At 37.4% G+C, this 27,030-nt stretch overlaps 1 protein-coding gene across 1 annotated transcript in view; it reads left to right on the forward strand.

The window, feature by feature from the left end:
- LOC306865025 (solute carrier organic anion transporter family member 5A1-like) overlaps positions 1-26,041 on the forward strand; it is a 54,714-nt gene extending 28,673 nt beyond the window's left edge. The window contains exons 3-10 of the mRNA XM_079409350.1: positions 1,508-1,640; positions 2,503-2,714; positions 5,693-5,857; positions 17,828-18,026; positions 22,293-22,452; positions 22,973-23,214; positions 23,833-23,897; positions 24,180-26,041. Coding sequence (XP_079265476.1) covers positions 1,508-1,640; positions 2,503-2,714; positions 5,693-5,857; positions 17,828-18,026; positions 22,293-22,452; positions 22,973-23,214; positions 23,833-23,897; positions 24,180-24,622 — 1,619 coding nt within the window. The 3' untranslated portion in view covers positions 24,623-26,041. The remainder of the gene's footprint in view (positions 1-1,507; positions 1,641-2,502; positions 2,715-5,692; positions 5,858-17,827; positions 18,027-22,292; positions 22,453-22,972; positions 23,215-23,832; positions 23,898-24,179) is intronic.
- The last annotated feature ends 989 nt before the right edge of the window (positions 26,042-27,030 follow it).

Here is a 27,030-nt window from a genome sequence, read left to right on the forward strand (position 1 = left end):
AGGTCTCACGTAAGGACAGAGAGATGGAGACAAGAGTCTAAGCTAGCATAGTCCTGTTTACATCAAATAAAAAGTGATTTATCTGTCTCCCTCAACATGTTTGTACTTGTGTTATATAACCTGGCAGGCCTTTGTCCACTCCAAACCTTCTCCCGTAATGAGACAGATTAGAGATTAGGCCTAGTTGTGTTGCTGCACCTGCCTCGGTTCTGTTTGATCTTCTGGCTGGATCAGAACCAGTTTGGCAGCTGCGTGGGCCATGTGGAAGTGGAGAGAGTCCAATGCTGCTTTCTGTGAACCGACGCAAACAGATGACTGTAGGGATAATGATCTCCCGACAGTACACGCATCCCTCCAGCCTCAAAAGCAACAAAACAAAGTAATCGAGCCTTGCATATGCACCTGTCCATGCCGAGGATTAACAAATGCCGCTGAAGTCCTTTTTAAAGCAAATCAGCGCACTCTGCAGACAGTCATTTATGGTGTCACCTCTAGGCTATTTCCAGTCATGCGAGTACAGCTTGTATCTACTTAAATGGATAAAGGCTAAAATCTCCAAAACTGTTGGCTAATCTTGTTGCAGTATTAAATAAAGTCACTAATGAGTTCTGCCAAAAGTCATATCATACACTTTAGTTTCTTGAGGTCTTAACCATATACTTGGTAACAATACTAAACATCCATTAAGTTAATTTTATAAAATACTATTGACAAACATAATGTACATAACATGAACAAAAAGCAACTCAAGGGTCATTTGTTAGGAGTCAGTTGGTTTATGTTGGTCACACTTAGGGGTGGGTGATATACCGGTAGATACGATTAACCGGTATAAATTTGTCAACTGGTAGAGTTTTTGGACTGTCGTCTCTATCGCGGTTTCACGCTCACCTAACGTTGCTGTGCTACGTGGTCATGAAAACGTATCATTTGCGTGCTTATTTTAAGCATTGCGGTTTAAAAACAAGCCATTTTAAACCGTTGAACAAGCTTCTAAAGTGTCATTTATTAAAAATTTAAACTTCATGCTGTTTCACTAAATTCACTAAAAAAGAACTAGTCATTCTTTCAGAAAACTTTCAGTTGGAATGCACTGGTGGTTCTGTATGGGTTTTTTATTTTCATAAGAACTCATAAGAGTCATTTTTTCCAGGAATCAGACTGCACTGGTCGCGCAGTACGTTTTTGATTAACTAAAAAGAATCAACTAAATTTCTCTTATTTTTTTAGCAAATGTTCTGTCTCCATATATTGTCATATCTGGTGTATAAACAGAGCTGTAAGGCAGTTAGAAAACTGCTACTAATACATGATGTTCTTTAACTAAGTGGAAGCATGACGCACTATTAATGATTAGCCCTTCATACTCTCCCATTGAGTCAAGAGTGGCACTGAAAGTGGAAAGAACATTAACAGCCTTAATCAGACATCCTGTGAAATAAAATAAAGTAATTATTGTGTGGGTGTACAGAGCGTGGTTTGTAACGTGGTTGATTGTGTCTTTCAGCTATTATGTATGTGATGGGGGCTCTGGGGCCAGCTGCGGGGTACCTGCTTGGAGGCGTTCTGATCGGCTTCTACGTGGATCCCAAAACCATCATAAACATTGAACAAAGTGATCCACGCTTTGTTGGTAACTGGTAAGATCACATGTGCATCAGAGTTCACAAGCTTCATTCCAGTCTATGAAAGAATAACATTTTTACCACTTTTTGAGCACATTTTACTAAAAATAAAGCTGTAAATTTTCATTTCATTTCATTAAATTCATTCTAGCCGTTGATAGAATAGCATAAATACCATTTTTACCACTTTATAAACACATTTAACTAAAACTAACACTGTAAATAGCCATTTCAGTGAATTTGTTTCATTCCAGCATTTGAAAGAATAATTAATTCAGCTTTTACCACTTTTTGAACACATTTTACTACATGTAACACTGGAGATCCCCATTCAATTAATATATTTCTTTCCATTCTTCGGAAGCATAGCATAAATGTCATTTTTACTACTTCCTGAGCACATTTTACTAGAAATAAAGCTGGAGATCACCATTTCATTTCATATATTTAATTCCAGCCTTAAAAATAATGGCATAAAATCCATTTTTACCACTTTCTGAGCACATTTTACTAAAAACTAAAAACTGTAAATCTCAGTTTCAATTCATTTGTTTTTATTCCAGCCTTTGTTAAAAATGTAATTTATGCTTGTTTTTCATTTGATCAGATTTTGCTATAAATAATGCTGGAGATCCCCATTTCAATTTATTTATTTAATTCCAGGCTTTGAATGAATAGCATAAAATCAATTATAAAACCGATCCGGTCCTTGATTCTGATTGGTTGAGCCATGTTCGAAGCTGTTGTAAATCAATTTTGCCATTTTTTGAGCACATTTTTCTAAATATAACACTGAAAGTCTCCAATTCATTTTGGTTGTTCTGTAAAGATCAAACAAAAGCCTAATTATCATTAATCCATATCTGTATGTTCTTAGGTGGAGTGGTTTCCTGCTCTGTGCTTTCGCCATGCTGTTAGTCATTTTCCCCATGTTCATTTTCCCCAAAAAACTGCCCCCTCGTCACAAAAAGAAAAAGAAAAAGCATGGGGCAGACAGCACCTCTAATGACGACGACGTCCTGAAAGAGAAATCCAACAGCAAAGGCCAGACTGTGGCGTCCTCCATGGGCTTTGGGAAGGACATCAAAGGTGTGTATCTGATAAAGGTCATGTGATGATGCACCGTGCATGTACATATTAGAGTGTTACCTTGAAGACGTGGTTATTTTAGTCCTCAACACATTCTGAGAAGTCATCAGATTAGCGTTTCAGTTATCATATTGAAAACCTTTTGCTACTGTAAAACTGCTTCACTGCAGATTGGTCCTTTAAGGGGTGATTATGTGATATAAAGCAAACGCTTTTGTCAAAGCATCTTACAATACAGTTATTATAAAGACAGTCCTCTAGGGTTTAGTGTCCTTCACGGAGCAGGATGTGAACCTGTAGTCTTTCGGTTATCAGCCCAGATCTTTGACCATTAGGGTTTGTCTCTCCCTTATTTAATAACGCAGTGTTGCTGACCATCACTGTCAAGAGATTTTCAAATGCTGATATAAAAGCTGTAGCTCGATGATCAAGTTTAAAAAGTTATAAATGAAGACTGCGTAAGCTAGCAGAAGTTGCTTTTCATTATTCATCTGGGAAGAGCATTAAGGACAATTCTGCCACCATCATCACTAAAACGGTCCCGTTCATTACCAAACTGCAGCTACACTGCTGCTGGGAAGTTGAGAAATTACTGCTGAACTTTATCTAAGAGATGACAGAAAACAGTTTCTGCTTTACAACAAAAAATAAAGCAAGTAATTCAATGAGATGAATGTTTAAAATAAAAATCTAACTCACACTGTGAACATAAATCAATTATTGTGAGATATAAAGTTGAATTAACAAGAGTCACACTAGAGGAATAAAAAGTCAAAATTGTGAGATGTTAATCACAATATAGAGAGATTAAATTCACACTTGAGGAATAAAAAGTCACCATTGTGAGATAAAGTCAGTTAAGAGAAAGGTATAATTGTCAGATTTAAAGTAGCTAATTTGAAATATATATATTTTTTAATTTGCATTCTCTCATTTTTATACAGCACTGGTGAGATTGAAAAATACACCCTCAATTGGCATTGATTCAAGCAATTATAGTTGCACAATACCTCAAAAAAATCATGTTTTTGTTTTCGGTTTTTTGAAAGAAACTAACACTTTATTATGTTATTACATTATTTATTACTTTATTCATGAAAAAAAATCTATTTTAAATTAATATTTATTTTTAACACATTAAAGATCCTAAAAATAAGTATCACGGTTTTTACAAAAATGTTAAGCAGCTCAACTGTTTTCAAAATTGATAATAATAAGAAATATTTATTGAGCACCAAATCAACATATTAGGATTTCTAAAGGATCATGTGACAAGTGAAATTTCCATCAAAGGAATAAATTACTTTTTAAAATATATAATAAAATATATATTATAATTTAAAACTAGAACAGTGTCAATTAAGTGGTATAAATCTCATTGCTATTCTCGTCACACTGTGTCTAAACTGTATCCAGATAAGTGCCAATTATTATTTGCCTGGAGAGACTTTTGTCCTGCTTTGACAAATACACACAAGTGACTACAATCAAGACAAGCCTTGTTCTATAAACCCACTGTAACCTACTTCCATTCCCCCCGGCCTGCATGTTTGCATAAGTAGGCTTTCAACATTTCAACTGTTCTACAATGACTTACAGTAGGCTAGAGTAGTTTCTGGGACTTTGATGTAGACAAGCTGTTTTGTTCATTAGTAGGTAAAGCTTCTAATCTGGCTGGCTTCTCTTCTGTCAGTCCCATAGATGGTATGAGAGTTCAACCTTCAGGAGCAAATTAAAGTTTGATTATAGTTTGTTTACCATGGAAACAGTGCAACAGCGTTAACCTGCTAATTAAAAGAGGCGGCTTTGTTGGCCATGATGAAGCAGTCGGATAAAACTTATGGGATTTAAATAGATTAGGCGATGAATCCAGAAGAGCTGTAGAGACACCATGTTTAGGTTTAGCTGTCTTTACCCTATTAGAACAGCAAACATCTGTTAGTGTGGATTATGACTGGTTTGAGACCTTATGATGGGGAAAAGAAAGCGGGTCGCGTCTGTGACCACAAGCATATCTTGAAGACAAATTAACATGAAAATAAGTTTCATTTATTATTTTCTCATTTTTATTAATGCACAGTGTATTGGTACTATGCTGGTTAATGGCCTATATTATAGGTGTTTTTATTTTTAACTTTTAAATCTAATTTGTAGCAAACGACATAATGAATATCCATTCATCATACTGAATATTTTAATGTTGTGTGACGAGTCGGCTGCCTCCCCCCTGTCCATCATCACCACCCCGTCCCATATTCGCCGCCCTTCACCAGGCTCCCGACAGGAGTGGGTGTGTGAGAGAGGAGGGGCGCTGAAACAGCCAGGGCTGGCGGCGTGTGATGAGGCGCACCTGACGTGAATAGAGCCTCATCACCGCCGCCGTTAAATGCCGAACGCGCCTCTCCTCGGGAGACCGGTCTCTTCCCGTGCATGCACGCTGGTGTCATCGTGGGTCCAGGAAGGGAGCGTCGAGGAGGACTGCCGCACCCGTTAGGCGGCTGACGGGCTAGGATGCCGAGCCGCCGAGTCCCCCAGAAGTGCCGGGACCCCGAAGATGGACGAAGCCGCGCCAGAGACGCCGCCGCCACTCGCTCCCGGCCCCGAGAGGGGAGCGCGTGCGGCCACCGGACTCCGCCCCTTCCCTGGACCCTTCCCTCCTGAACACTGCCCTCCTGCACAGCCCCGCAGCACGACGAGGACACCAGATCCCCGTTTATTTTGGACACTTTTCCCCCTTTGGACACTTTATTTTGATATATTGTTTAATAAAAACCTCTCCGAGGCTTGACGCCACGCCCACTGTGTCTGTCATTGGCTCCTCCCGCCACAGTTGTAATGCTAATATCATTTGTAGCATTCACACTGATTTATTTTAGTTTTTAATGTTTCATTTTTTATTTATTTTTATTTATTTATTGGCCATTTAACGGTTATTGGTGGGAGTTGCTGATGCTGTTTTTTTTTTTATTATTATACAGACCTCCCCAAGGCTGCCATAAGGATCCTCAGCAACATGACTTTCCTGTTCGTGAGTCTGTCCTACACGGCCGAGAGCGCCATTGTCACTGCCTTCATCACTTTTATACCCAAGTTCATCGAGTCTCAGTTTGGAATCCCTGCCTCCAACGCCAGCATATACACAGGTACATGTTTTCATCATAACAGTAATCATTCTATATTTATTTATTTCTCCTTAACACTTTTACGTATGATTTCTTTTCTAGTCACATCACACATTGCACATGGTTCACACTCTGTTCCTCACATTGCAAAACATGTGTTAAAAATGAGATGTGAATACATGCGTGATATTTCTTTTCTCAGACTCTACATCATTATTAAGCCATGCATATGTCAAAATATCTCAGCACAGATGCTCTCTCATAAGGTAATGGGAGGCTGGCCAAGATCCCTAATCAGAGCCCTTCCACTTCTGTCAGCACGGGTCACTGCCGCTTTCATCCAGTTTGTTTACTGTATAAATGAATGAATATATATAAGACAAATTACAATCCATTATTGATTCCAAATTATATGACAAAAAATGTAGTCAGTAATCCATTGCATTACATATTTTAAGTAATATATTATTTGATTACTTTTAGATTACTTTTGACCTAACTCATTTATTACTTTGATTTAAATAGGATTTTGTACTATATTGATATAAAATACAAAGAGAAAGAAAATAAAATTGTAACATTGTAATAACATTGTAATTAAAAATTACATTACATTTATTGATACATTTATAGTATTATACAGTATGTGTGTGTGTGTGTGTGTGTGTGTGTGTGTGTGTGTGTGTGTGTGTGTGTGTGAAAAAATTATAGAATTATAGTCTATTATAAAATCTAAAAAGAATTTAAATTTAAAATGTGAAAATAATCCATCTCTATGCAACCTTTATATTAATATTAGTACTGTCAGATCGATTAATCGCAATTAATATACTTATGTATAATTTAAATCATATATAAATATATATGATAACAGTATGTCTTTACTATCACTTTGAAAAAAAAATCAATTTAACGTCCTTGCTGAATAAATGTATTCATATTCTTTAAAAAAAAAAAAAAAAATACTGACCCCAAACTTTTGAACAGTAGTGCATGTTGTTACAAAACATTTCTATTATAAATAAATGCTGTTCTTTTATTCAAAGAATACTAAAATTATCTGTTTATAAAGAAATATTAAGCAGTACAACTTTTTCCATCACTGATAATAAATCAGCATATTAGAATGATTTCTGAAGGATCATGTGAAAATTCAGCTTTGATCACAAACAAATTATATTTTAAAGCATATTATAGAAAACCATTATTTTAAATCGTAATATTTCAAAATATTACTGTTTTTGTCTATATATATATATTTTATCAATTAAATGCAGGCTTGATGAGCATTGGAGACTTATTTCAAAAACATTATTAGTGGCCACACTTTTTACCTGTATGTGTGTTTACAGTAAATGTGCATAAAAAACATACATACCCACATATATACTGTATGTAGTGTGTGTGTGTGTGTATTTATTAATCTGCATGTAGCCTATACTTTAATCTTAAAAAAAAAAAAACTAATAAAGGTTTATGTAAAACACGGTAGCCAGCATTGAATTGCATTCATCTTGTTATTTGTGACCACATGATGGCTCAGATAGAGCATTCAAATGCTTTCTAGCACTGTTCCACAGCAACAAACTTGACCAAACTAAGCACACATTATAAAAGAAATGAAATCAGTAATATTGGCATTAAGTGATTAGCTTACTAGCGTTCATTTAGCGTTGTAATATACATGCATGTTCTGTAAAGCTGCAGTGAAACGATTTTTATTGTGAAAAGCGCTGTACAAATAAATATGAATATTTGCGTAGACATATAGAATGACCCAGCAATGCAAGTGAAATGTCCACCAAAAACCTCCCCGGACATCTTAACACAAACCATGATAAGATTGAAAGTAACACTGTTTGTCTTGCTTCAGTTTAACCGAACATAAGACTGATGTCATCCATTGTACAAACAAATGATCCCAACTTTTCCACTCAGGAGTTAATTGTAAGCATCCAGACTGCGATACGCATTTACCGCCATCTCTCGTGTACACGCACTCAGCATCAATCAGAGCCATCCGGAACACTACTTTTAATGTTCTTTGTAAGTTTGCTCCTCAGTCATATTTAAAGGCTAATTCTAATTTTTTATTAAAATACCTAACTTGCGTTTTCGCTAGGCATAAAAAAATATGTGCTGTAGGTTTTGATAGATCTGAGATTTAAAAATGGCACTACCGGAAATTCTTCAGGACCAGACATGCGCAGTAGTGTTCCAACGCCTTTGTTATTGTTTAAGTCCTTTAAACCTAGCAGGGTTCTGGTTTAGAGTCATTATTGTTGCCCCTAAGCTTGTTGCCAGGATACAGGGAGAGACACAAATTAATGGTGTGGTTGCTATGCGGACTCTTAACTATGCTTGTGTGTTCTTAAGCCTCGTTCAGACTGTCAGCCCAAATCCGATTTTTGTGCAAATCCGATCATATTTAAATAGTCTGAACGGCAACGAACTACATGAAATCTGATTTGTGCAAATCCGTTTCGAGCTACATTAGTATGTGGTTTGGAATCACATTTCTGGAAATCCGATTTAGTCTGGACGGTCAGATCAGATTTAGCGTAGCTTTTTCATGTTCTCACGCCAAGTAAAACGTAAATATGTCTGATGTTTTTGCAGAAAACATGCTGAACATCTCTGCAGAAACAAGCTTATGTTGTTGCGAAGTGCAAGTCAAGCAGAATAAAACAATGGCATTACCATAGAAACCAATGCACATTCAGTAAAAACGAAAGAGCGCATGGACACCCAAATCGGATTTGTCGCGATATGCTGTGTGGACAGTCAGTTATTCACATCCGATTCCATCCAGATATGCACGAAATCAGATTTGGGCTGACAGTCTCACGAAGCTTTGTTGTCTAGAGCTGTCAGGATATAACCCTCATACATAAGGTCTCTCCTTCCAACAGAAACGTGTAAAACGTTCTCTGATTTCAACTCGTGCTGTATTAACAGCAGATTGATATGCCTGCTGAAGTCAGAGCGTTCACACAGGCCTGGATGTTTTACACTTCAATAGATGCAAGCAGTTTGTCGTTTTTGTGCTGTTTCCTCAGTTATGACTGCCAATATTCCCTTCAGTCTATAACACTGCAGCTGCAATAAACTAGAGATGGACAGAAGACAGATGGTATACCATAAAACAGCAAATTGAGGCCAGGGAGCATCAGATCTACAGTTATGTTCCAGCTTTCCTACAAATTAATTCAGTTGTAAATCACAGCTTGACTCCAGATTCAACAATGTCTTCAACAGTGTTCCTATACGAATGTCTGAGTTGTTCCAATAGAGGCATTAAAAACTGTTTGCGATGTTAATCAAAATATATTTAATTAGCCTAAGTGTAGACTGTTTATGGTTAAACAGTTAATGTGAGATCACAGATATGTACTGTATATAAACTGTTTTACAATGGCTCATCCAGTCTGATTCAGAGCTAGAAGTATCCACTTTAAAAAAATGTTTTTATTTGTGGTGAGTTTCTAAAATAAAGCAATAGTCACAATTTGTTTTAAAGAAGTTTGTTTGTTTTTAAAATGAATGCGATTAATCGCATCCAAAATAAGTTTTTGTTTACATACTATATGTATGTGAGTTTGTTTATATATATATATATATATATATATATATATATATATAAATACACACACTGTCACGGTGCACACAGCAGGGAGGAACAAGGAACACGCATACGAGGATGTAACTCAAAAACGTACTTTACTAGGACATCAGGGCAGGACAAGGCAAGGCAGACACTGACAGGAACACCGGGGAGTAACGAGTAGACCAGACAAAATGGCACAACACATACAGGACTATAAATACACAGGTAAATTAACAGACACGGCTGGATTCGAATAAACTACTAATGACATTACAAGGACAGGAAACAAACCAAATATGGGCACAAGAGGCAGGAACACATGACACACACACAACAGTTCTCTTACATTACTCCCCCCTCCCGAAAGGCTCGTCCCGAGCCTTAACAGTTCCATCGGGGAGGGGGGGGTGGGCGCTCTGGAGGCCTCTCAGGACAGACACGGACCGGAACACAGGACAGGGACCTCCAGAGCGGAACAGACAGACGGAGAGCTGGACGAGACCAGTGGAGACACAGGAGAGCTGGACGAGACCAGCGGAGACACAGCGGAGCTGGACGAGACCAGCGGAGACCCAGGAGAGCTGGACGAGACCAGCGGAGACCCAGGAGAGCCCAGGAGGCCATGGTGTAGCCAGGGGCTCAGGTGACCATGGCGGTGCAGGGAGCACAGAAGGCCAAGGCAGAAGGTCTACGGAGCCTTGGCCTCGGACCCCTCTCGGCCCGGCCCCTACAACCGGAACCCTACTACCCCCCCCAAAAATTTCCCTGGGGACGTTGGGGGTATCAGGAGCCCTCCGGGGCTAGACACAAGTTAAAAAGTCCTCGGTCACTGGTCAATACGGCGGCAGCCGGCTGCCACTACCACAACGGTGGCAGCCGGCCGGCTGACCATCCCAACGGCAGGGACCGGTGGGCTGGAGGCAGCCCCAACCGGTGTCGGGCCGAGTGACCTCGGACGGCGGGTTGGCTTTCCCCGCGAAACAGTGGCCAAGGTGAGCCGCGAACGGCGGCGTGATCTCCCGCGAACAGCGGGGTCGGTGAGCCGCGAACGGCGGCGTGATCTCCCGCGAACGGCGGGGTCCTTGAGCCGCGGACGGCGGCGTGATCTCCCGCGAACAGCGGGGTCCTTGAGCCGCGGACGGCGGCATGATACCCCGCGCACGGCGAGCTGGAGTCAGCGGCGATCCGGCGGGCATTGAGTCAGCGGCGATCCGGCGGGCATTGAGTCAGCGGCGATCCGGCGGGCTTGACTCAGCGGCGATCCGGCGGGCTTGACTCAGCGGCGATCCGGCGGGCTTGACTCCCGCAAACGGCGGGTAAAACAAAAAACACAGGAACAAAGAAAACACTGGAAAAACTGGACAAAACGCGGTGAAGGGACGACGCTTACTGTACTGGTCTGGTCTTCTGTCACGGTGCACACAGCAGGGAGGAACAAGGAACACGCATACGAGGATGTAACTCAAAAACATACTTTACTAGGACATCAGGGCAGGACAAGGCAAGGCAGACACTGACAGGAACACCGGGGAGTAACGAGTAGACCAGACAAAATGGCACAACACATACAGGACTATAAATACACAGGTAAATTAACAGACACGGCTGGATTCGAATAAACTACTAATGACATTACAAGGACAGGAAACAAACCAAATATGGGCACAAGAGGCAGGAACACATGACACACACACAACAGTTCTCTTACACACACATACAGTATATATTTAGAAAATATTTACATGCATATCATTTATATATTTATATTATTATATTTTATATTATATATAAATATATTTAATATATGAACTGCATATTTTTCTTAAATATATACATGCATGTGTTTGTATTTATATATACATAATAAATATACACAGTACACACTCACATATTATGTAAAGAAAAACTTTTATTTTGGATGCGATTAATCACAGTTAATCATTTGACAGCACTATTTATTATATTTATTATAATGATGTATAATTATTCAATTTATTAAATCTACTATTATTATCAGGGGTGCACATAAGTGGTATGCAGGTGCGCATGCGCTACCAAATAAATGCTGTAATGCTGTATAAGATTTCTATTCAAACTGAAAGCATAAATCTAGGCTGTCTGACGGCGTTTTCAAAGCGCAATGCAAAGCTGTGACATTTCATTCACTCCCAGATAGCACACGTACGTCTGCAAGATGTTAATGATCACTTCATCTGGAAAGCATCTGATAGACGTCTGTCAGATGTCAGTTTTACACAGGCATACATTGTAAATCATAAACCTCTTGCACAGACATTTTTCTGAACGTCTAGCTGACATCTGATAGGAAATGTCCTAGACGTATTGCAAATGAGCAAACTCAAAAAAAAAAAAAATACGTCTTGCAGATGTAAATGCAGATGTCAAATAGACGTCTCTCTGATGTATGTGTGCTATCAGGGCTGACGCTCTTCAATCGGCAGCACTAAACCGGGCACCTTATATACTCAGTTGCTGGCATCCCGCCAAAATAAAAGCCTGTTGATTTAAAGTTTTAAAATGATGAAAATTCTAATTAAAAAAAAGTAAATATTAGCATTTTATTTTTAAGTTTACTATAAAATAATTGTATTTTTATTTAATACTTTATTTAATAATCTTTTTATTTTTAATTAAAAGTGATATTATAATTTTATTTAATAAATGTAATCATTTTATTATATTTTTAAATATAATAGTATTATCATACTTTATTATTTTGTCTATTATTTAAAACACTAAAGAAATAAATGCAATAATATTATCATCACTATTATTATTATTTTTTATATATTTAATGGGTCGCACTATCTGCAGTGTCACGACCAAACCAAATCTCCAGGTACTCTTATGAGAACCAGGCTAAAAAAAACGCTGTGTGCACCGCTGATTATTATTATTATTATTATATTTACATAATCAATAATCATAACTTTTTAATTATTATTAGATTTTTATATATATATATATTACTATATTTATTTCATTAATATTAACCATCAGAAAAGAAAAACTAATTATTTGGCCAAATAACATTTATCTAAGTTTAGGTCATTTATATTTGCTAAGTAATGTAGTAACTTAGCACATTATTGTAGAATGTGCATCACAGGTGTGTGTCTGTATTTTATAGTGCCGTCAAACGTGACTCATTTAATCACAATTAAGAGCTAGAACTGTCTTTTTTAATAATAATAAATTTGACATTGATATCAAACAGAGGCTTGTTTCTTTGTAGATTTCTTGGCTTTTTCATTCTCATGCATCTCACTGTGTCTTCAAGTGACTTCAGATAGCACTAATGACACCGAGAGAGTGTGTGTGTGTGTGTGTGTGTATGCGTCTGTGTGTGCGTCTGTGTGTGCGTCTGTGTGTGTGTGCGTGCGTGCGTGCGCGAGAGAGAAAGATCTGTCAGTGGGCTGTGGTCATTAACACCCTGCTTTGCTCCAGCTTGTGGCCTACAGGAATCGTTGTACTTTGCCTTTGCTTGTCCCGCGCTGCCCTCCTCCTCAACACAACACAAGAAGCAGCTCTATGCCAGCTGTGCACGCAGCCGGGGACGAATCTCCCAGGACATCCTCTCAAGGAGACTTTCTCTGCTCTCTTTCTAGACACACTGAGGGTTTGTGTGAATAGTGCTTGTTTCTCCTTCTCCTTTCATGACAGGGAGGTGTTCCTGACGCACTTCTGTCTAAATATAGCCCAGAGGAACACAGTATTGGCTTCACACAGCCGTGGTTGTCTCGTGAACGGGTGTTCTTACCAACTTGTCAGGTTGGAAGGGTATGTGTGTTTATCCACGTGTGGGTGTGCGAACATTTGATGGAGTGCAATGAAGTTAGGTGTAATCAGCTTGAAGCTGACTGCCATGGATTTCCTGGCTAGTTTATGCTAGTTTGGCGCTAGTCTAGCTGTTGAAGTTGGCTGGCTAAGGAGGTTTAGCCCAAGAGGTCTATGTTTGTCTGGTTAACATGATCCAGATAGCCCCTGTTAGTAGATTTTGCAACTGCACCATCTAGAATCTTTCTCAGTTGATGACCATTAAAAATTAGCTGTATATTCTGATATGATTTTTTCCAAGAAGCATATAAATAGTGCATTTAAAATTTTTACCAATGCCTTATTTTTGTCAGTTAACACAATGCTGAGCTCGTAGGTTTAACTGTTACCTAAGGAACATATATAGCTAATATTTGATTGTGCTATCTATTTTTATCATTGCATGATTTATTGCAGTAAACTAATGAGGTGTGTTTGTGTGTACACACACACACACACATACACACACACACATACACACTGTGTATATATACAGTGCCCTCCATAAGTATTGGAACAGTAAAGACAAAATTGCTCTGTTGGCTGTGGAGTCAAGACATTTGCAAATATGATTAAAAGATGAATATGAGACAAAACTACAGAATGTCACATTTTATTATTAGCCATTTCAACACATACATGTTTTACCAAATAAAAAGAACAGCACTTTCAGAGTTCATCCCACTCATTGATGTGAGCATAAGTATTGGGACAGAGATTAAAAGCTATTATTTAGTTGCAGATCCCTTGCGCACAATCACAGCAGTGAGTCTGTGACCCATAGATATCACCAGACACTTGGTCTCATCCTTTGAAATACTTTTCCCAGCCTTTAATGCAACCAATTCCAATTGTTGCTTGTTTTGGGGAGTTTCTGCCTTTACTCTCCTCTCCAGCTGGTGAAATTCATGTTCAATCGGATTTAAATCTGGAGAATGACTTGGGCAATCTAAGACTTTCCATTCCTTTGCTCTTATAAATTCCTTGACTGAACTGGCAGGGTGTTTTGGGTCATTGTCCTGATACAATATGAAGCACTTCCCAATGAATCTGGTGGCATTTTCTTGAATATTGGTAGGCAAGATGGTTTTGTACCCTTCCAAATTCATTCTGCTACTGTCATCATACATTAAGTCATCAGTAAAGTTGAGCGGGCCTGTTCCAGGGGCAGCCATGCATGCCCATGCCATGACACCACCTCCACCATGCTTTACAGATGAGGCTGTATGCTTAGGATCATTTGCAGTTCCCTTTTTTTTTCTCCACATTTTTGCTTTCCCATAACTTAGATGAAGGTTCATCTTTGTCTCATCGGTCCATAAACACAGTTCCAAAACTCTTCTGGCTCACCTTTGTGCTTTTTTGCAAACTCTAATCTTGCCTTTCTATTTTTGGTGCTGGTCAGAGGTTTGCATCTTGCTGTGTAGCATCTGTATTTCTGTGTCAAAGTCTCCTGAGGACAGTAGATTGTCAGAGCATCACCCCAGCTTTCTGGAAGTTGTTGGTGATTTTACAGACACTTCTTTTAGGGTTCATTTTCACAGCTTTTATGATTTGTCTGTCATCAACTACTGTTGTTTTCTCAGCCGATCAGGACGTTGTTGGTTGCTGGTGTCGCTGGTGGTTTCCAAACTCTTGATTTCTCCATGCCCTTTGTTTTTGCTATAGCTCTAATTGACTTCCTCTTTTCTTTTAGCATCCAAATTGCTTGCTTTTCTCTCAAAGTCAGCTCCCTCATCTTCATCCTGGTTTGTGTGTGTCATCAACGAATGCAAGATTCAGAATGCAGAAGTAATGGATATAACGGATACGACACATTCCCTGCTTTTAATATCTGAAGAATTAATGCAACAGGACACAGCTGATCACTTAGAAAGACCTGTGAGGCAACTGTTCCAATACTTATGCTCATATCAGATAGGGGGATGAAACTCTAAAAGTGCTGAACTTCTTAGCTGGTAAAACATCTGTGTGTTGAATCACCCGATAATAAAATGTGACATTCCGTAGTTTTGTCTCATATTCATCTTTTAATCATATTTGTCAATTTCTCGACTCCACGGCCAACAGAGCAATTTTGTTTTTACTGTTCCAATACTTTTGGAGGGCACTGTATATACAAATCCATTTTTTATAGTAGATTTTTACCAGTGCCTTATTTTTGTCAGTTAACACAATGCTGAGCTAGTAGGTTTAACTGTTAGCTAAGGAACATATGTAGCTAATATTTGATTATGCTATATTGTAGATTTTTATCATTGCATGGTTTATTGCAGTAAACTAATGAGGGATGTGTATGTGTGTGTGTGTGTGTGTGTGTGTGTGTGTGTGTGTGTGTGTGTGCATGTTTATGTGGTTTATGAGGACACAAATTTGTATAATGACATGGGTATGACAGAGGTATAACAATATGAAGGTGGTTTATGAGGACACTACCTATGTCCCTGTAATTCAAAAGGCTTAAAAAACATACTAAATGGTGTTTTTTTGAAAATCTAAAAATGCACAAAGTCTCCTGTGAGGGCTAAGTTTAGGTGTAGGGTTGGTGTAGGGCAATAGCACACACAGTTTGTTCAGTATAAAAACCATTACGCCTATGGAGAGTCCACATAAACCACAAAAACCAACTTGTGTGTGTGTGTATACACATATAAATATATAGATATACATACACATATATATATATATATATATATATATATGTATGTATATATACATACACACTGTATATATATATATATATATATATATATATATATATATATATATATATATATATATATATGCTTACAAGTGTAAGTGAAAACAAAATGCAAACAAAGGGAATGTCATTTCAATTTCAATTTTAATTATTTTATATAATGTGATATTCAAAAAGATGTAGGTTTTACATAATTTAAAAGATGTACATTTTTCATCATGAAAATGATTGCTAAATATGGTAAAGTGACTGTTCTCTGATTTCTACTCAAGGACTGAATAAAGTACACCTAAAAGGGCTGTCTCAGCCAATAAAATGGATAGATTTTGCAGTGGAATAGTATATTGCGCCAACCACACAACTGTCATTGAGGAAAAATGAGAAGGCTAATGGATATAGACCTCCTTGGTTTAGCTGCCAAAAAAAAAAAAAAAAACCTAAAGGGGTTACCTTGACTGAATCAAAAAGGGACTGATGTTGAATTTGATTTCTGTGTTTAGATTGTGTTATGATGCATTTATTACAGAGTGATCTTGAGTATCTACCCAGTTTTTCTTACGCGTTATAAATTTGCTTTTACGAGGCACTCACTCTTGACCGTGCTGAAAGCAGGCATGTGCTTGCCTTGCCCACCCAATGGATTTACACAGTGACCTCGGACTGCCAGCAGTCAGCTTTGACTTTCAAATCCCAAGCTGTGATGCCAGCACGTGTGCCACACTGCTCTGCCTCATGCACATTTCTGTCCCCACTCACTGTTATTCTGCAGCCTCTGATGTCTATCTGTGGTTCTTAGTCACTCGATCACTACATAAATGTTTGTCCTTGGTCTTTTTTTTTTAATTATTTTCATTCTTTTTGCTTCAGTGCGTTAGTTCAGACTCTAAAATCTACAGCCAAAAGGCTGTGACGTGAACAGATGTTTTTTTTTTCTTTTTCATGATGGTCCTGTGAACTATGTTCAGGATGTTCACATTCCTTCAGGTCTTTGTGTTAACTTCCACCCATAGAAATATTTGGACATTCCTTTCCTTGAGCTGCATTATCACAATTTACTTCTATATTTTTGTAGAATTGTATCTATCCATCCATCTATCTATCTATATTTCTTCTTGGTTAAATAAACATTACTTATAAGAAAAAGAAAATAAAAAAATCCTTTTGACTTTGTCTTATTTTGACGTAACAAAGTGGTTATATTTAAGTGTGTGTTGTTTACTTACTTTTTAAAATTAGTCTTCCCATTAACGCCATTATATTGTTCATTCAGACTGATTCACGAATGCTGAATGTGCATGAACACAAGAGGTGGGATTTATCACATGAACCAATCACAGCTGATCAACCAGTGATATCCAATCATATCGCAATGGAGGCATTGCCTCCTCTGATGTGACATTCCCCCATTCATTCTCAATTACCCCCCACTGAACCCACCACATGCTATAGTGGTTCTGTTAAAACTCAATGGGCTCAGGGGAGGCAAGAGAGATGCAGACTCCCGCTGTAACTTTACCTGCTGGTGTCGCTGTTGGATAATGTTTCTTTAGAAAAGCGAGTGATTTATACTTTTTAATGTTAGATTTTGTAATATTGGCATTGTTTTATTTTTGTATTATGAATTTTTTCTCATCCAATATTTTGAGGAGGTACTTCCTCCCATGCCTCCTCAGAGGAAACATCGCTGATACATATATAAATACAGTACATGCAAACACACAGTATATTGATGAATAAATGTAGACATAAAAAACGTCATGGTTACACATTTCATTCAAGTCTGATGTTTATTGTGATAAGTGGCTTTCTGGTATAATGACTCATCTGAATCTTTTTTTTCTTTTAGGCGTCATTATCGTGCCCAGTGCTGGGGTGGGCATTGTACTGGGTGGCTACATCATTAAGAAACTCAAGCTTGGAGCTCGTGAGTCCGCCAAGCTGGCCATGATCTGCAGCGGGGTGTCTCTTCTGTGCTTCTCCACGCTCTTCATTGTGGGCTGTGAGAGCATAAACCTGGGTGGGATCAATATCCCTTATACCACAGGGTAAGTGAATTACACAGGCATTAAAACCTTTCAGTGTAAGATTTGATGTATATATTGCGTAGATTTTGGTATCCTATTTATGTTTTGAGGTTTCAGTTATACTGGGGTTGTATAAACACTAAAATACTACAAACGACATAAGAAGCATATGTTGAACAGCAGGTGCAAGGGCTGTTTCTTGCGTCATGCTGCATTCCAATGCCCTTACATATGTCTGTGCATATGGTCTGAAAAGACATATGTGATTGATTTTGTGGTTGTTTGCTTGCAGCTCTAACTAATCCTACACAACTTTGTCCTTCTTAAATGTTTCTGTACCTATTGAGACACAATTCAGACCTTAAAATTGCATATGCATGTGAAATTAGTAACTACTCACTGCTTTTGGCTGGATAACATTAACCATATTAGGCCCAAAGATTAAGTACATTAAGACTGTACATCAGTCAATCTTAGTTTACTTAATACTTTTTTCTCCTGGTTTGGACTCTTTCACAGACTATATTTGGTCCATGAGCCTTGTGTATGACATTCCTGCTCTGTGAGGTCCATTGTCTATTTCCTTTTGTCCAACTTAGGCACCACTGAGTGACATAACAGGTTTCTTGGGCTGAAGTCTGCAGTAGGGGAGTTTGCACAGCCTTGACCAGCGAGACAGTGTGTTTGTGGAAGACATGACACTAAAGTGTGAGACCCTTTCAACAGATAGAACTCCCCTGTCAGACACAGATGTAGAAATACATCTCAAAACTCAAAGTATTGAGTCAACGCTTACATTTCACATCCGTCCGAACTGTTTCTTTATTTCTCAAGGTTAGCCTCTCTCATCCTGTATGTTCTATAACAGTATCCTTTCATGGTTAAAGGAGACACATGCACATTTAGAAGCTCTTATTTATTATTTATTCATTTACTAACCACAGCTGCTTCAGCTCGGGTGACCTTGATGAGAAAACTGCTTCCGTTAACTGAAGCTTAAAGGAATAGTTTGTCCACAGATTAAATTCTGTCATTATTTACTCATGTCGTTACAAACCTGTATGACCTCCTTTCTTCTATGGAACACAAATTGAGAGATGTTGACTAGGATGTGAGCTGGAAATGACAAACCAAAGCACCATGTTATCCCTTTATGTCCTAGAAGAATGAGAACTGACTATTATGGTGTGTCGTTTTATAGCAGAGGGTTCTGTCTCATTCCGTGTTTAAAGACTGGATTCCGATCGCTGCTGTTTCCGTCCGTCTTGCTGGCTGTGTTATGCCGTGATTCATCCCCTCATTCTGCTGCAGATCTGAGAGGATAATGTAAAGTCAACCAGAGCTGTTGTTGATTGCTGTGTGTTTTATGTGGGAAAGAGCTCTGTTTGAATTTGCCTGCCGTTCCCACGGCATTAAAATAACTGTTTATACAGTATCTCTTCATTTAATTTACTGTCAGGCTGTTTTTTCTTACTCAGATTTCTGATTGTTTGAAAGGAATAGTGGCTTTGAAAGTAATTTTTGTTTTTTATATAGTCAAATGACAATCAATCAATCACTCAATCTTAGTGTACTGTTCTGTATTACTTATATCAGTTGTTATTTAAGCATAGTCCATAGATGTCAGTCTAAAAGTCTGAGATCAATTTATTCATTTTGAAGCTGCATTTATACATAACACCTCATAAGCCTCTTATATAAACGAGTCTAGTAACAATTCTAGATATTGATAAACTAATGGCCAAAATGTTCTACAAAAAATTAAACAGATCAATATATTAGCCAACATGTTCAATCTCCTAATATTATATATATATTAAAATATATTTTTAGATTATTTTAATGAGCGACTCTCATTTATTCAGTATTACATTTTAGAAGAATTATATACATCCAGGATTTAAATGAACATCAACCACCTTGCTCGGTTGAAAAACTCACAGGCTTATTGGCTGAACAGTAAAAGACTAAAAATAAATAAATAAATAGATATTAAGAAAATGTATTAAATTTGTTAGCATTATATGTTGTTCATTATATAATAATTAAATAAATTCTAAATAAATAAATACGTGTGTGTGTGTGTGTGTGTGTGTGTGTGTGTGTGTGTGTGTGTGCATGTTTATGTGGTTTATGAGGACACAAATTTGACATGGGTATGACAGAGGTATTACAATATGAAGGTGGTTTATGAGGACACTGCCTATGTCCCCGTAATTCAAAAGGCTTAAAAAAAACACACTAATTTTTTGAAAATCTAAAAATGCACAAAGTCTCCTGTGAGGGCTAAGTTTAGGTGTAGGGTTGGTGTAGGGCAATAGCACACACAGTTTGTTCAGTATAAAAACCATTACGCCTATGGAGAGTAAACCAACATGTGTGCGTGCGTGCGTGTGTGTGCATGTTTATGTGGTTTATGAGGACACAAATTTGTATAATGACATGGGTATGACAGAGGTATTACAATATGAAGGTGGTTTATGAGGACACTGCCTATGTCCCCGTAATTCAAAAGACTTAAAAAACATACTAAATGGTGTTATTTTGAAAATCTAAAAATGCACAAAGTCTCCTGTGAGGGCTAAGTTTAGGTGTAGGGTTGGTGTAGGGCAATAGCACACACAGTTTGTTCAGTATAAAAACCATTACGCCTATGGAGAGTCCCCATAAACCACAAAAACCAACATGTGTGTGTGAGTGTGTGTGTGTGTGTGTGTGTGTATTTAGTGCTGACAAAAGATGAATCGCATCCAAAATACAAGTTTTTGTTCATATAATATTTGTGTTTGTACTGTGTATATTTATTATGTATATATGAATACACACACATACATGTATATATTTAAGAAAAATAATATAATAATATATTATATTAATATATATGTAATATATTTATATATAATATAAATTATATGAATGTAAATATATACATGTAAATATTTTCCAAATATATGCTGTATGTGTGTGTATTCATATATACATAAAAATAAATACAGGACACACACATATCATGTAAACAAAAACTTTTTTTTTCGATACGATTAATTACGATCAATCGTTTGACAGCACTATATATATATATATACACACACACACACACACTGCCGCTCAAAAGTTTGGGATCAGAAAGATTTTTTAAAGAAGTTTCTTTGCTCGTCAAGGCTGTATCTATTTGATCAAAAATACAGAAAAGAAACTGTTATTTTGTTAAATATTATTGCAATTTAAAATAACAGTTTTCTATTTTAATATATTTTAAAATATAATTTATTCCTGTGATGGCAAAGCTGAATTTTCAGCATCATTGCTCCAGTCCTCAGTGTTACATGATCCTTCAGAAATCATTCTAATATGCTGATTTATAATCAATGTTGGAAACCGTTGTGCTATTTCATAGTTTTTTGGGGGACCTGTGATTTTTTTTTTTAGGATTCTTTGAGTAATAAAATGTTAAAAGAGTAGCATTTATTAAAAAAAAAAAAAATGTGTTACAATATACAATGGTATACAATATAAATTTGGGGTCAGTAATTTTTTTTTTTTTTTTTTGTTTTTTTTTAAGAAATTAATACTTTTATTCAGGAAGAATGTGTTAAATTAATAAATGTCATAGTAAAGACTTATATTGTTAGAAAATAATAATATTTTGAACAAATGCTGTTCTTTTTAACTTTTTTTCATCAAAGAATCAAAGAAAAACAGTATCACTGATTCCAAAAAACAATATGAAGCAGCACAACATTTTCAACACATAATTAATCAGCATATTAGAATGATTTCTGAAGACTGGAGTAATGATGCTAAAAAATTCAGCACTGTCACAGAAATAAATTCTATTTTAAAGTATATTTAAATAGGAAACCAATATTATAAATTGCAATAAGATTTCACAATATTAATGTTTTTTCTGTATTTTTGATCGAATAAATACAGCCTTGATGAGCAGAAGAGACTCCCTTAAAAAAACATTAAAAATCTTACTGATCTCAAAATTTTGAGCGACTGTGTGTGTGCATATATATATATATATATATGTTTGTATATGTATGTTTGTATATGTGTATATATTTGCAGTTCATGAATTTTCTTATTGGCTAATGAGTTCTCACCTTAGCTAATGCATGAATACAGACCCTAGGGCTGTCACACAGACAGGTGTGATTTCTCAATTTTCAGTGTTATATGTCAGGTCATGTTTAATGCATTTTAGAGTATTCCAAATATTGCTTACAGCAGCTGATGTGATGCTTTATTCTCAAACTGTTCCCCCTCTGTGTTTTTCTTCAGTCCGACCCTCACTCTGACCCACAGAAACCTGACGGGAGGCTGTAATGTGAATTGTGGCTGTCGGATCAACGAGTATGCTCCTGTTTGTGGCTCAGATGGCATCACATATTTCAACCCCTGCCTGGCAGGATGCAGCGCTGTCGGCAATGACAGCACCGTGGTGAGTCACACTGCATGTCTTTCTGAAGATGCACCAAATTTTTAGGACAGCACTGATCATTTCAGGTCAAGACATACCCAATACTAAACACTGATATTAAATCTTAATCATCTAGCACAGGTTTTTCATTCCAGCTACATTTATTTACATGTAAACATCTCATCTTACTATCTTTGCCTGTTGATCTGGGTCACTGATTCAGTGTCCATTTTATTCTAGAAAAAAAAGCAGATGTGAAAGCTAGTTGGTGTCAGTATGTCTTGTCACTTTTGGGTTTTACTGATTATTATTATTATTAATTATAAATTAATTATTAAATTATTATGATATTTTTAAAGGTTTGTTTTAAATTGATTATTATTATTATTATTTAAAATGTATTTGTATTATTATTAGTTTAGATTTAAATGAGTGTAATTTAATATGAATATTTTCCATAATCACACAATTGCATCACAACAATGTTTTTTCCATTTTTGAATATCTGTGATAATATTCATGCACATTTTTTTTTATGCAGATCAGAAACTACACAGACTGTGCGTGCGTGCAGAGCAGGCAGGTCATCACTCCACCCACCAGCGGCCAAGGAAACCAGCTACAACTGGTCATAGTGAAGACCTACCTGAACGAGAACGGATTCGCTGTGTCAGGGAAGTGCAATCGCACCTGCAACACGCTCATCCCCTTCCTCATCTTCCTCTTCATCGTTACGCTCATCACAGCTTGCGCACAGCCCTCTGCCATTATCGTCACTCTCAGGTAGGAAACAGTAACTAAAGTTTCTGATCTTTTATGATGACTTTAAAGGTGCATTTTGGGCATTTTAGCACGTTTGGGATAAGTAAGACTTATTAATGTTATGCTCACTCGTCAAGACTGCATTTATTTGATAGTTATGAATATTTTTAAATATCATAAAAAATGTAAATACCTGTTTTCAATTGTAATATATTTAAAAATTTGATTTATTCCTTTGCTAGCAATGCTGAATTTTCAGCAGCCGTTACTTCAGTCTTAAGTGTCACATGATCCTTCAGAAATCATTCTAATATGCTTATTTGCTGCTCAAGAAACATTCCTAATTTTCAACAGCAGCTTAATATTTTTGTGCAAACTGTGATGCTTTTTTCAGGCTTATTTGATCCATAGAATGGTTTAAAAAAAACAGCATTTATTTGAAATAAAACTCTATTGTAACATTATAAATGTCTTTAATGTCACCTTTGATCAGTTAAGTGCATTACTAATTTCTTTAAAAAAATCTAACTGATACCAAACTTTTAAATGGTAGTGTATCATAATTTTATTTATTTATTTATTCATGCAATTATTAGTAGATGGTATTAAAGAATACAATAAAGTAATTTTCTTTTGCAGGTCAGTAGAAGAGCAAGAACGACCGTTTGCTTTAGGAATGCAGTTTGTGCTACTAAGAACTCTGGGTAAGTCATAAATGCTTTATTTTCTTGAAGAATGCAAAGCTTTAAAAATTAACTTCGTCATGAAATCCATCAGCCTTGTTTATCATTGCAGCAGAGATTTTCATATAGCACCACCTTGTGTTCTTAAACGTAAACTACAGCATGATACATTTGAGTTAAATAAGATGGAAACAAATTTCAAGCTTATAGAGCCACAAAGTGATTCCACAAGAAAAAATCAATTGGAAGTTAACAATTCAATCGTCCCTTTACCACAATTCTTCTCTTTTTCCATGTATGCAGCCTACATTCCCACACCAATCTACTTTGGTGCGGTGATTGACACCACCTGCATGCTCTGGCAGCAGGACTGTGGCGTTCACGGCTCGTGCTGGGAGTACGATGTCACTTCCTTCCGCTTCGTGTATTTCGGCCTGGCCGCCAGCCTCAAGTTTGTGGGCTTTGTGTTCATTTTCCTCACCTGGTATTCGATTAAATACAAGGAGGATCGTCTGGAGCGCTGGCAGCGGCATCTGCCTCCTCTGGGCACCGTCAGCGAGCTTATCTGTCACGCGGGAGGCCACAAGAGTCACGCTCGTACCAGCTCCTGCCCCGTTTTCACACCCCGTCCCGAGCCCCAAGACCAGCCCCCGCTCAACCGCGGACACTGCAGCCAGAGCTGCCCCGGAAACGCCCTCAAAGCAATAACCCCACCTGCCCGCTTGCTGCAGGAAATGCACATTTGAGGAACGTGAGCCCTGAGTCCTGACATCTGCCTCCACGTGCCTTCCTGTCAGGTGTCCTCCTCCATGACAAGACAGCGTGCGACGTGCGCCTGTTTTGCTCCGCGTGGCTTTCAGGGGCTTGCTGTGCTTACCGATCTCAATGTCACCAGTACAAACTCACAGCAAATACACACTGCGTAGTATTTGCTGGCGAAGCATATGGAAGACAACTCATGGTGCTAAATGAGGAACAGAGAGGACATTTCTCTGTTTCCAATCTTGGATTCCAAGATTATTAAATCAAAGACGTAACACAAGCACAAATGAATATCAGTACTATGCAACGCTGTACCGCATTAAAGCCTTCAGGCTGCCGCTTTCTACTGTATGATCATAATTCACAACTGTATTCCTAACAGAACATCTCACATGGTCTTTCTGAACAAATCGGTGATGAAATTCACTTCAAAATGGTGTTAACAACAACCTTCTGGTTAATTTTGAGGTGTCAGTGTGATTCGGATGGCATTCAAGGAGCTGTACGAGAACATTCACCCTCCTCCAGACAGATCACATGGTCCTGTATGTAAATTCAGTGCCTCAGATTGCCCCGTCAGCAGTGAGATCTGCTGGCACTGAGTGGACTGCTAAAATGCATTTGGAGAAGGACTTTGAAGCCTTGTCTTCTCGTTCTTCATCTTCATAATCATTCTGTCTGTTCAAGTGATTGACTGTCAAATGGTGATATGCGTTTAGATGCATACTGTTGGATCAGATGTTTGTTCAGTGGTCCAGTATCAGGTCTTGAAGAAGCCAGATCAATTTGATGGGGTTTTTTTTGGCGAAACCATATTCAAACCAGTTTTGGTTTTTGTAAGTGTGAACAGCAGAAAACACATGAAATCTGATGTTTACAAACCCGAGCCAAATCATATCCATATCTGGTTTGAAATCTGATTTTTTTTTTCTCAGTCTAAATGGTAAAATCAGACAAGCCAGGCATGTCAATATTTCTCTCTCTTTCTTTATATACACTCTAAAAATAGTACTTTATTGGCACCTGTGATTCCGTGAAGAACCTTTAACATTCATGGATGCTTTCCATTGTTCTTTCAAGGTGGAAAAAAGTTTCTTTAGTTTCTAAAAATGTCCTTCAGAAGGTTCTTTTGGGAACCCAAAATGGATCTTCTATGGCATTACCTCGAAACCCAAAAAAGTATTTCGGACACGGTATGGGTTCCTAAATGTCGCATTTGGTCTAAAGCTTAAGAGATGCCATGATAGATATGAACCAAGGCTAAACTTTAAATTTTCTGTCCTCTTGTTCACTCCAATAATGATAACTATGAAGTTAACTATAACAATATTAGTGTCCACACCAATGGACAAAAATATTCTTTGTTAAATGAGGTGGATTTTGATCGACTGTCATTCATCTGCAAAAAAAAAAAATTCTGAAACTGATTCCAGAGATGTATCTCTGGTGTGACTTCCCTATTTTCAAAGAATAAAAACATTTATTAAAACTTTATAGTTATCATGCTTTGTGTGAACAGCTCTTTACACTCAGTTGTTGTATGAGAAAGTCTCTTGGCATCATGTTGATATACATCAGATTTCATCACCGGTTAGATCACAAAAATGTCATTCCTAAAAGACTGGTTAAAAAACAAATCGGATTTGTGTGTAGTGTGAACACAGCGATTCAAATCCAGATTCAAATGAGGAAAATTCAGGATTGAGTCGACCGCTCATGCTGCTGCTGTTGCGTACAAATACCTGAGCATGTATGAGCAGCTTTAGCGACAGCATTGGTAAAGCCATAGCATAATGAGAATGGATTCTCCGCTTTGGTTTTTGGAGCTGTTGATGTATATGAGCATGTGCTTCGGCTACCGCCTGATCCTCAAGCACTGGCTCTATTCGTATGCACCATGTATAATTAAACTTCTGCCTACTAATATGCAAACCTCAGAGTTTCAGTACTCTGTGATGGGTTTATAAAGCTAGTTTGGCAGTTCATTAGATGTAGTCCAGTTACTTTTAATCAGTACGCAGTACAAAAGACATTAAGTTTTTTAGCCATGTGATTTACATGGCTAAAATTACAGGTATGATTAATGAGGGACTAACTTGGTAGTTAAATACTTAGCATGCAAACAACAAAACCCAGCTTAATCAATGAAAAAATGGAGACCATGCTGTATTAATTCCATATCTCCACTTTCAAATGATTTTGTAAGCTGTACTGTATCATCACAATTTACGAACTACAATATGAGTACATACTTTTTCCAGACCTCTTATTGTCAGTGCTTTTCATAAAAGATGATGTTGAAGAGGTATTTCAGATGCTAACTTCAGTATTAGAATGACTTTTAAAAATTAGGGTGTAAGAAGTAAAATCAAGCCCTTCTTGAAATGACTTT

Source organism: Barbus barbus (assembly GCF_936440315.1).
Source record: "Barbus barbus genome assembly, chromosome: 46".
NCBI classification, from domain to species: domain Eukaryota; kingdom Metazoa; phylum Chordata; class Actinopteri; order Cypriniformes; family Cyprinidae; genus Barbus; species Barbus barbus.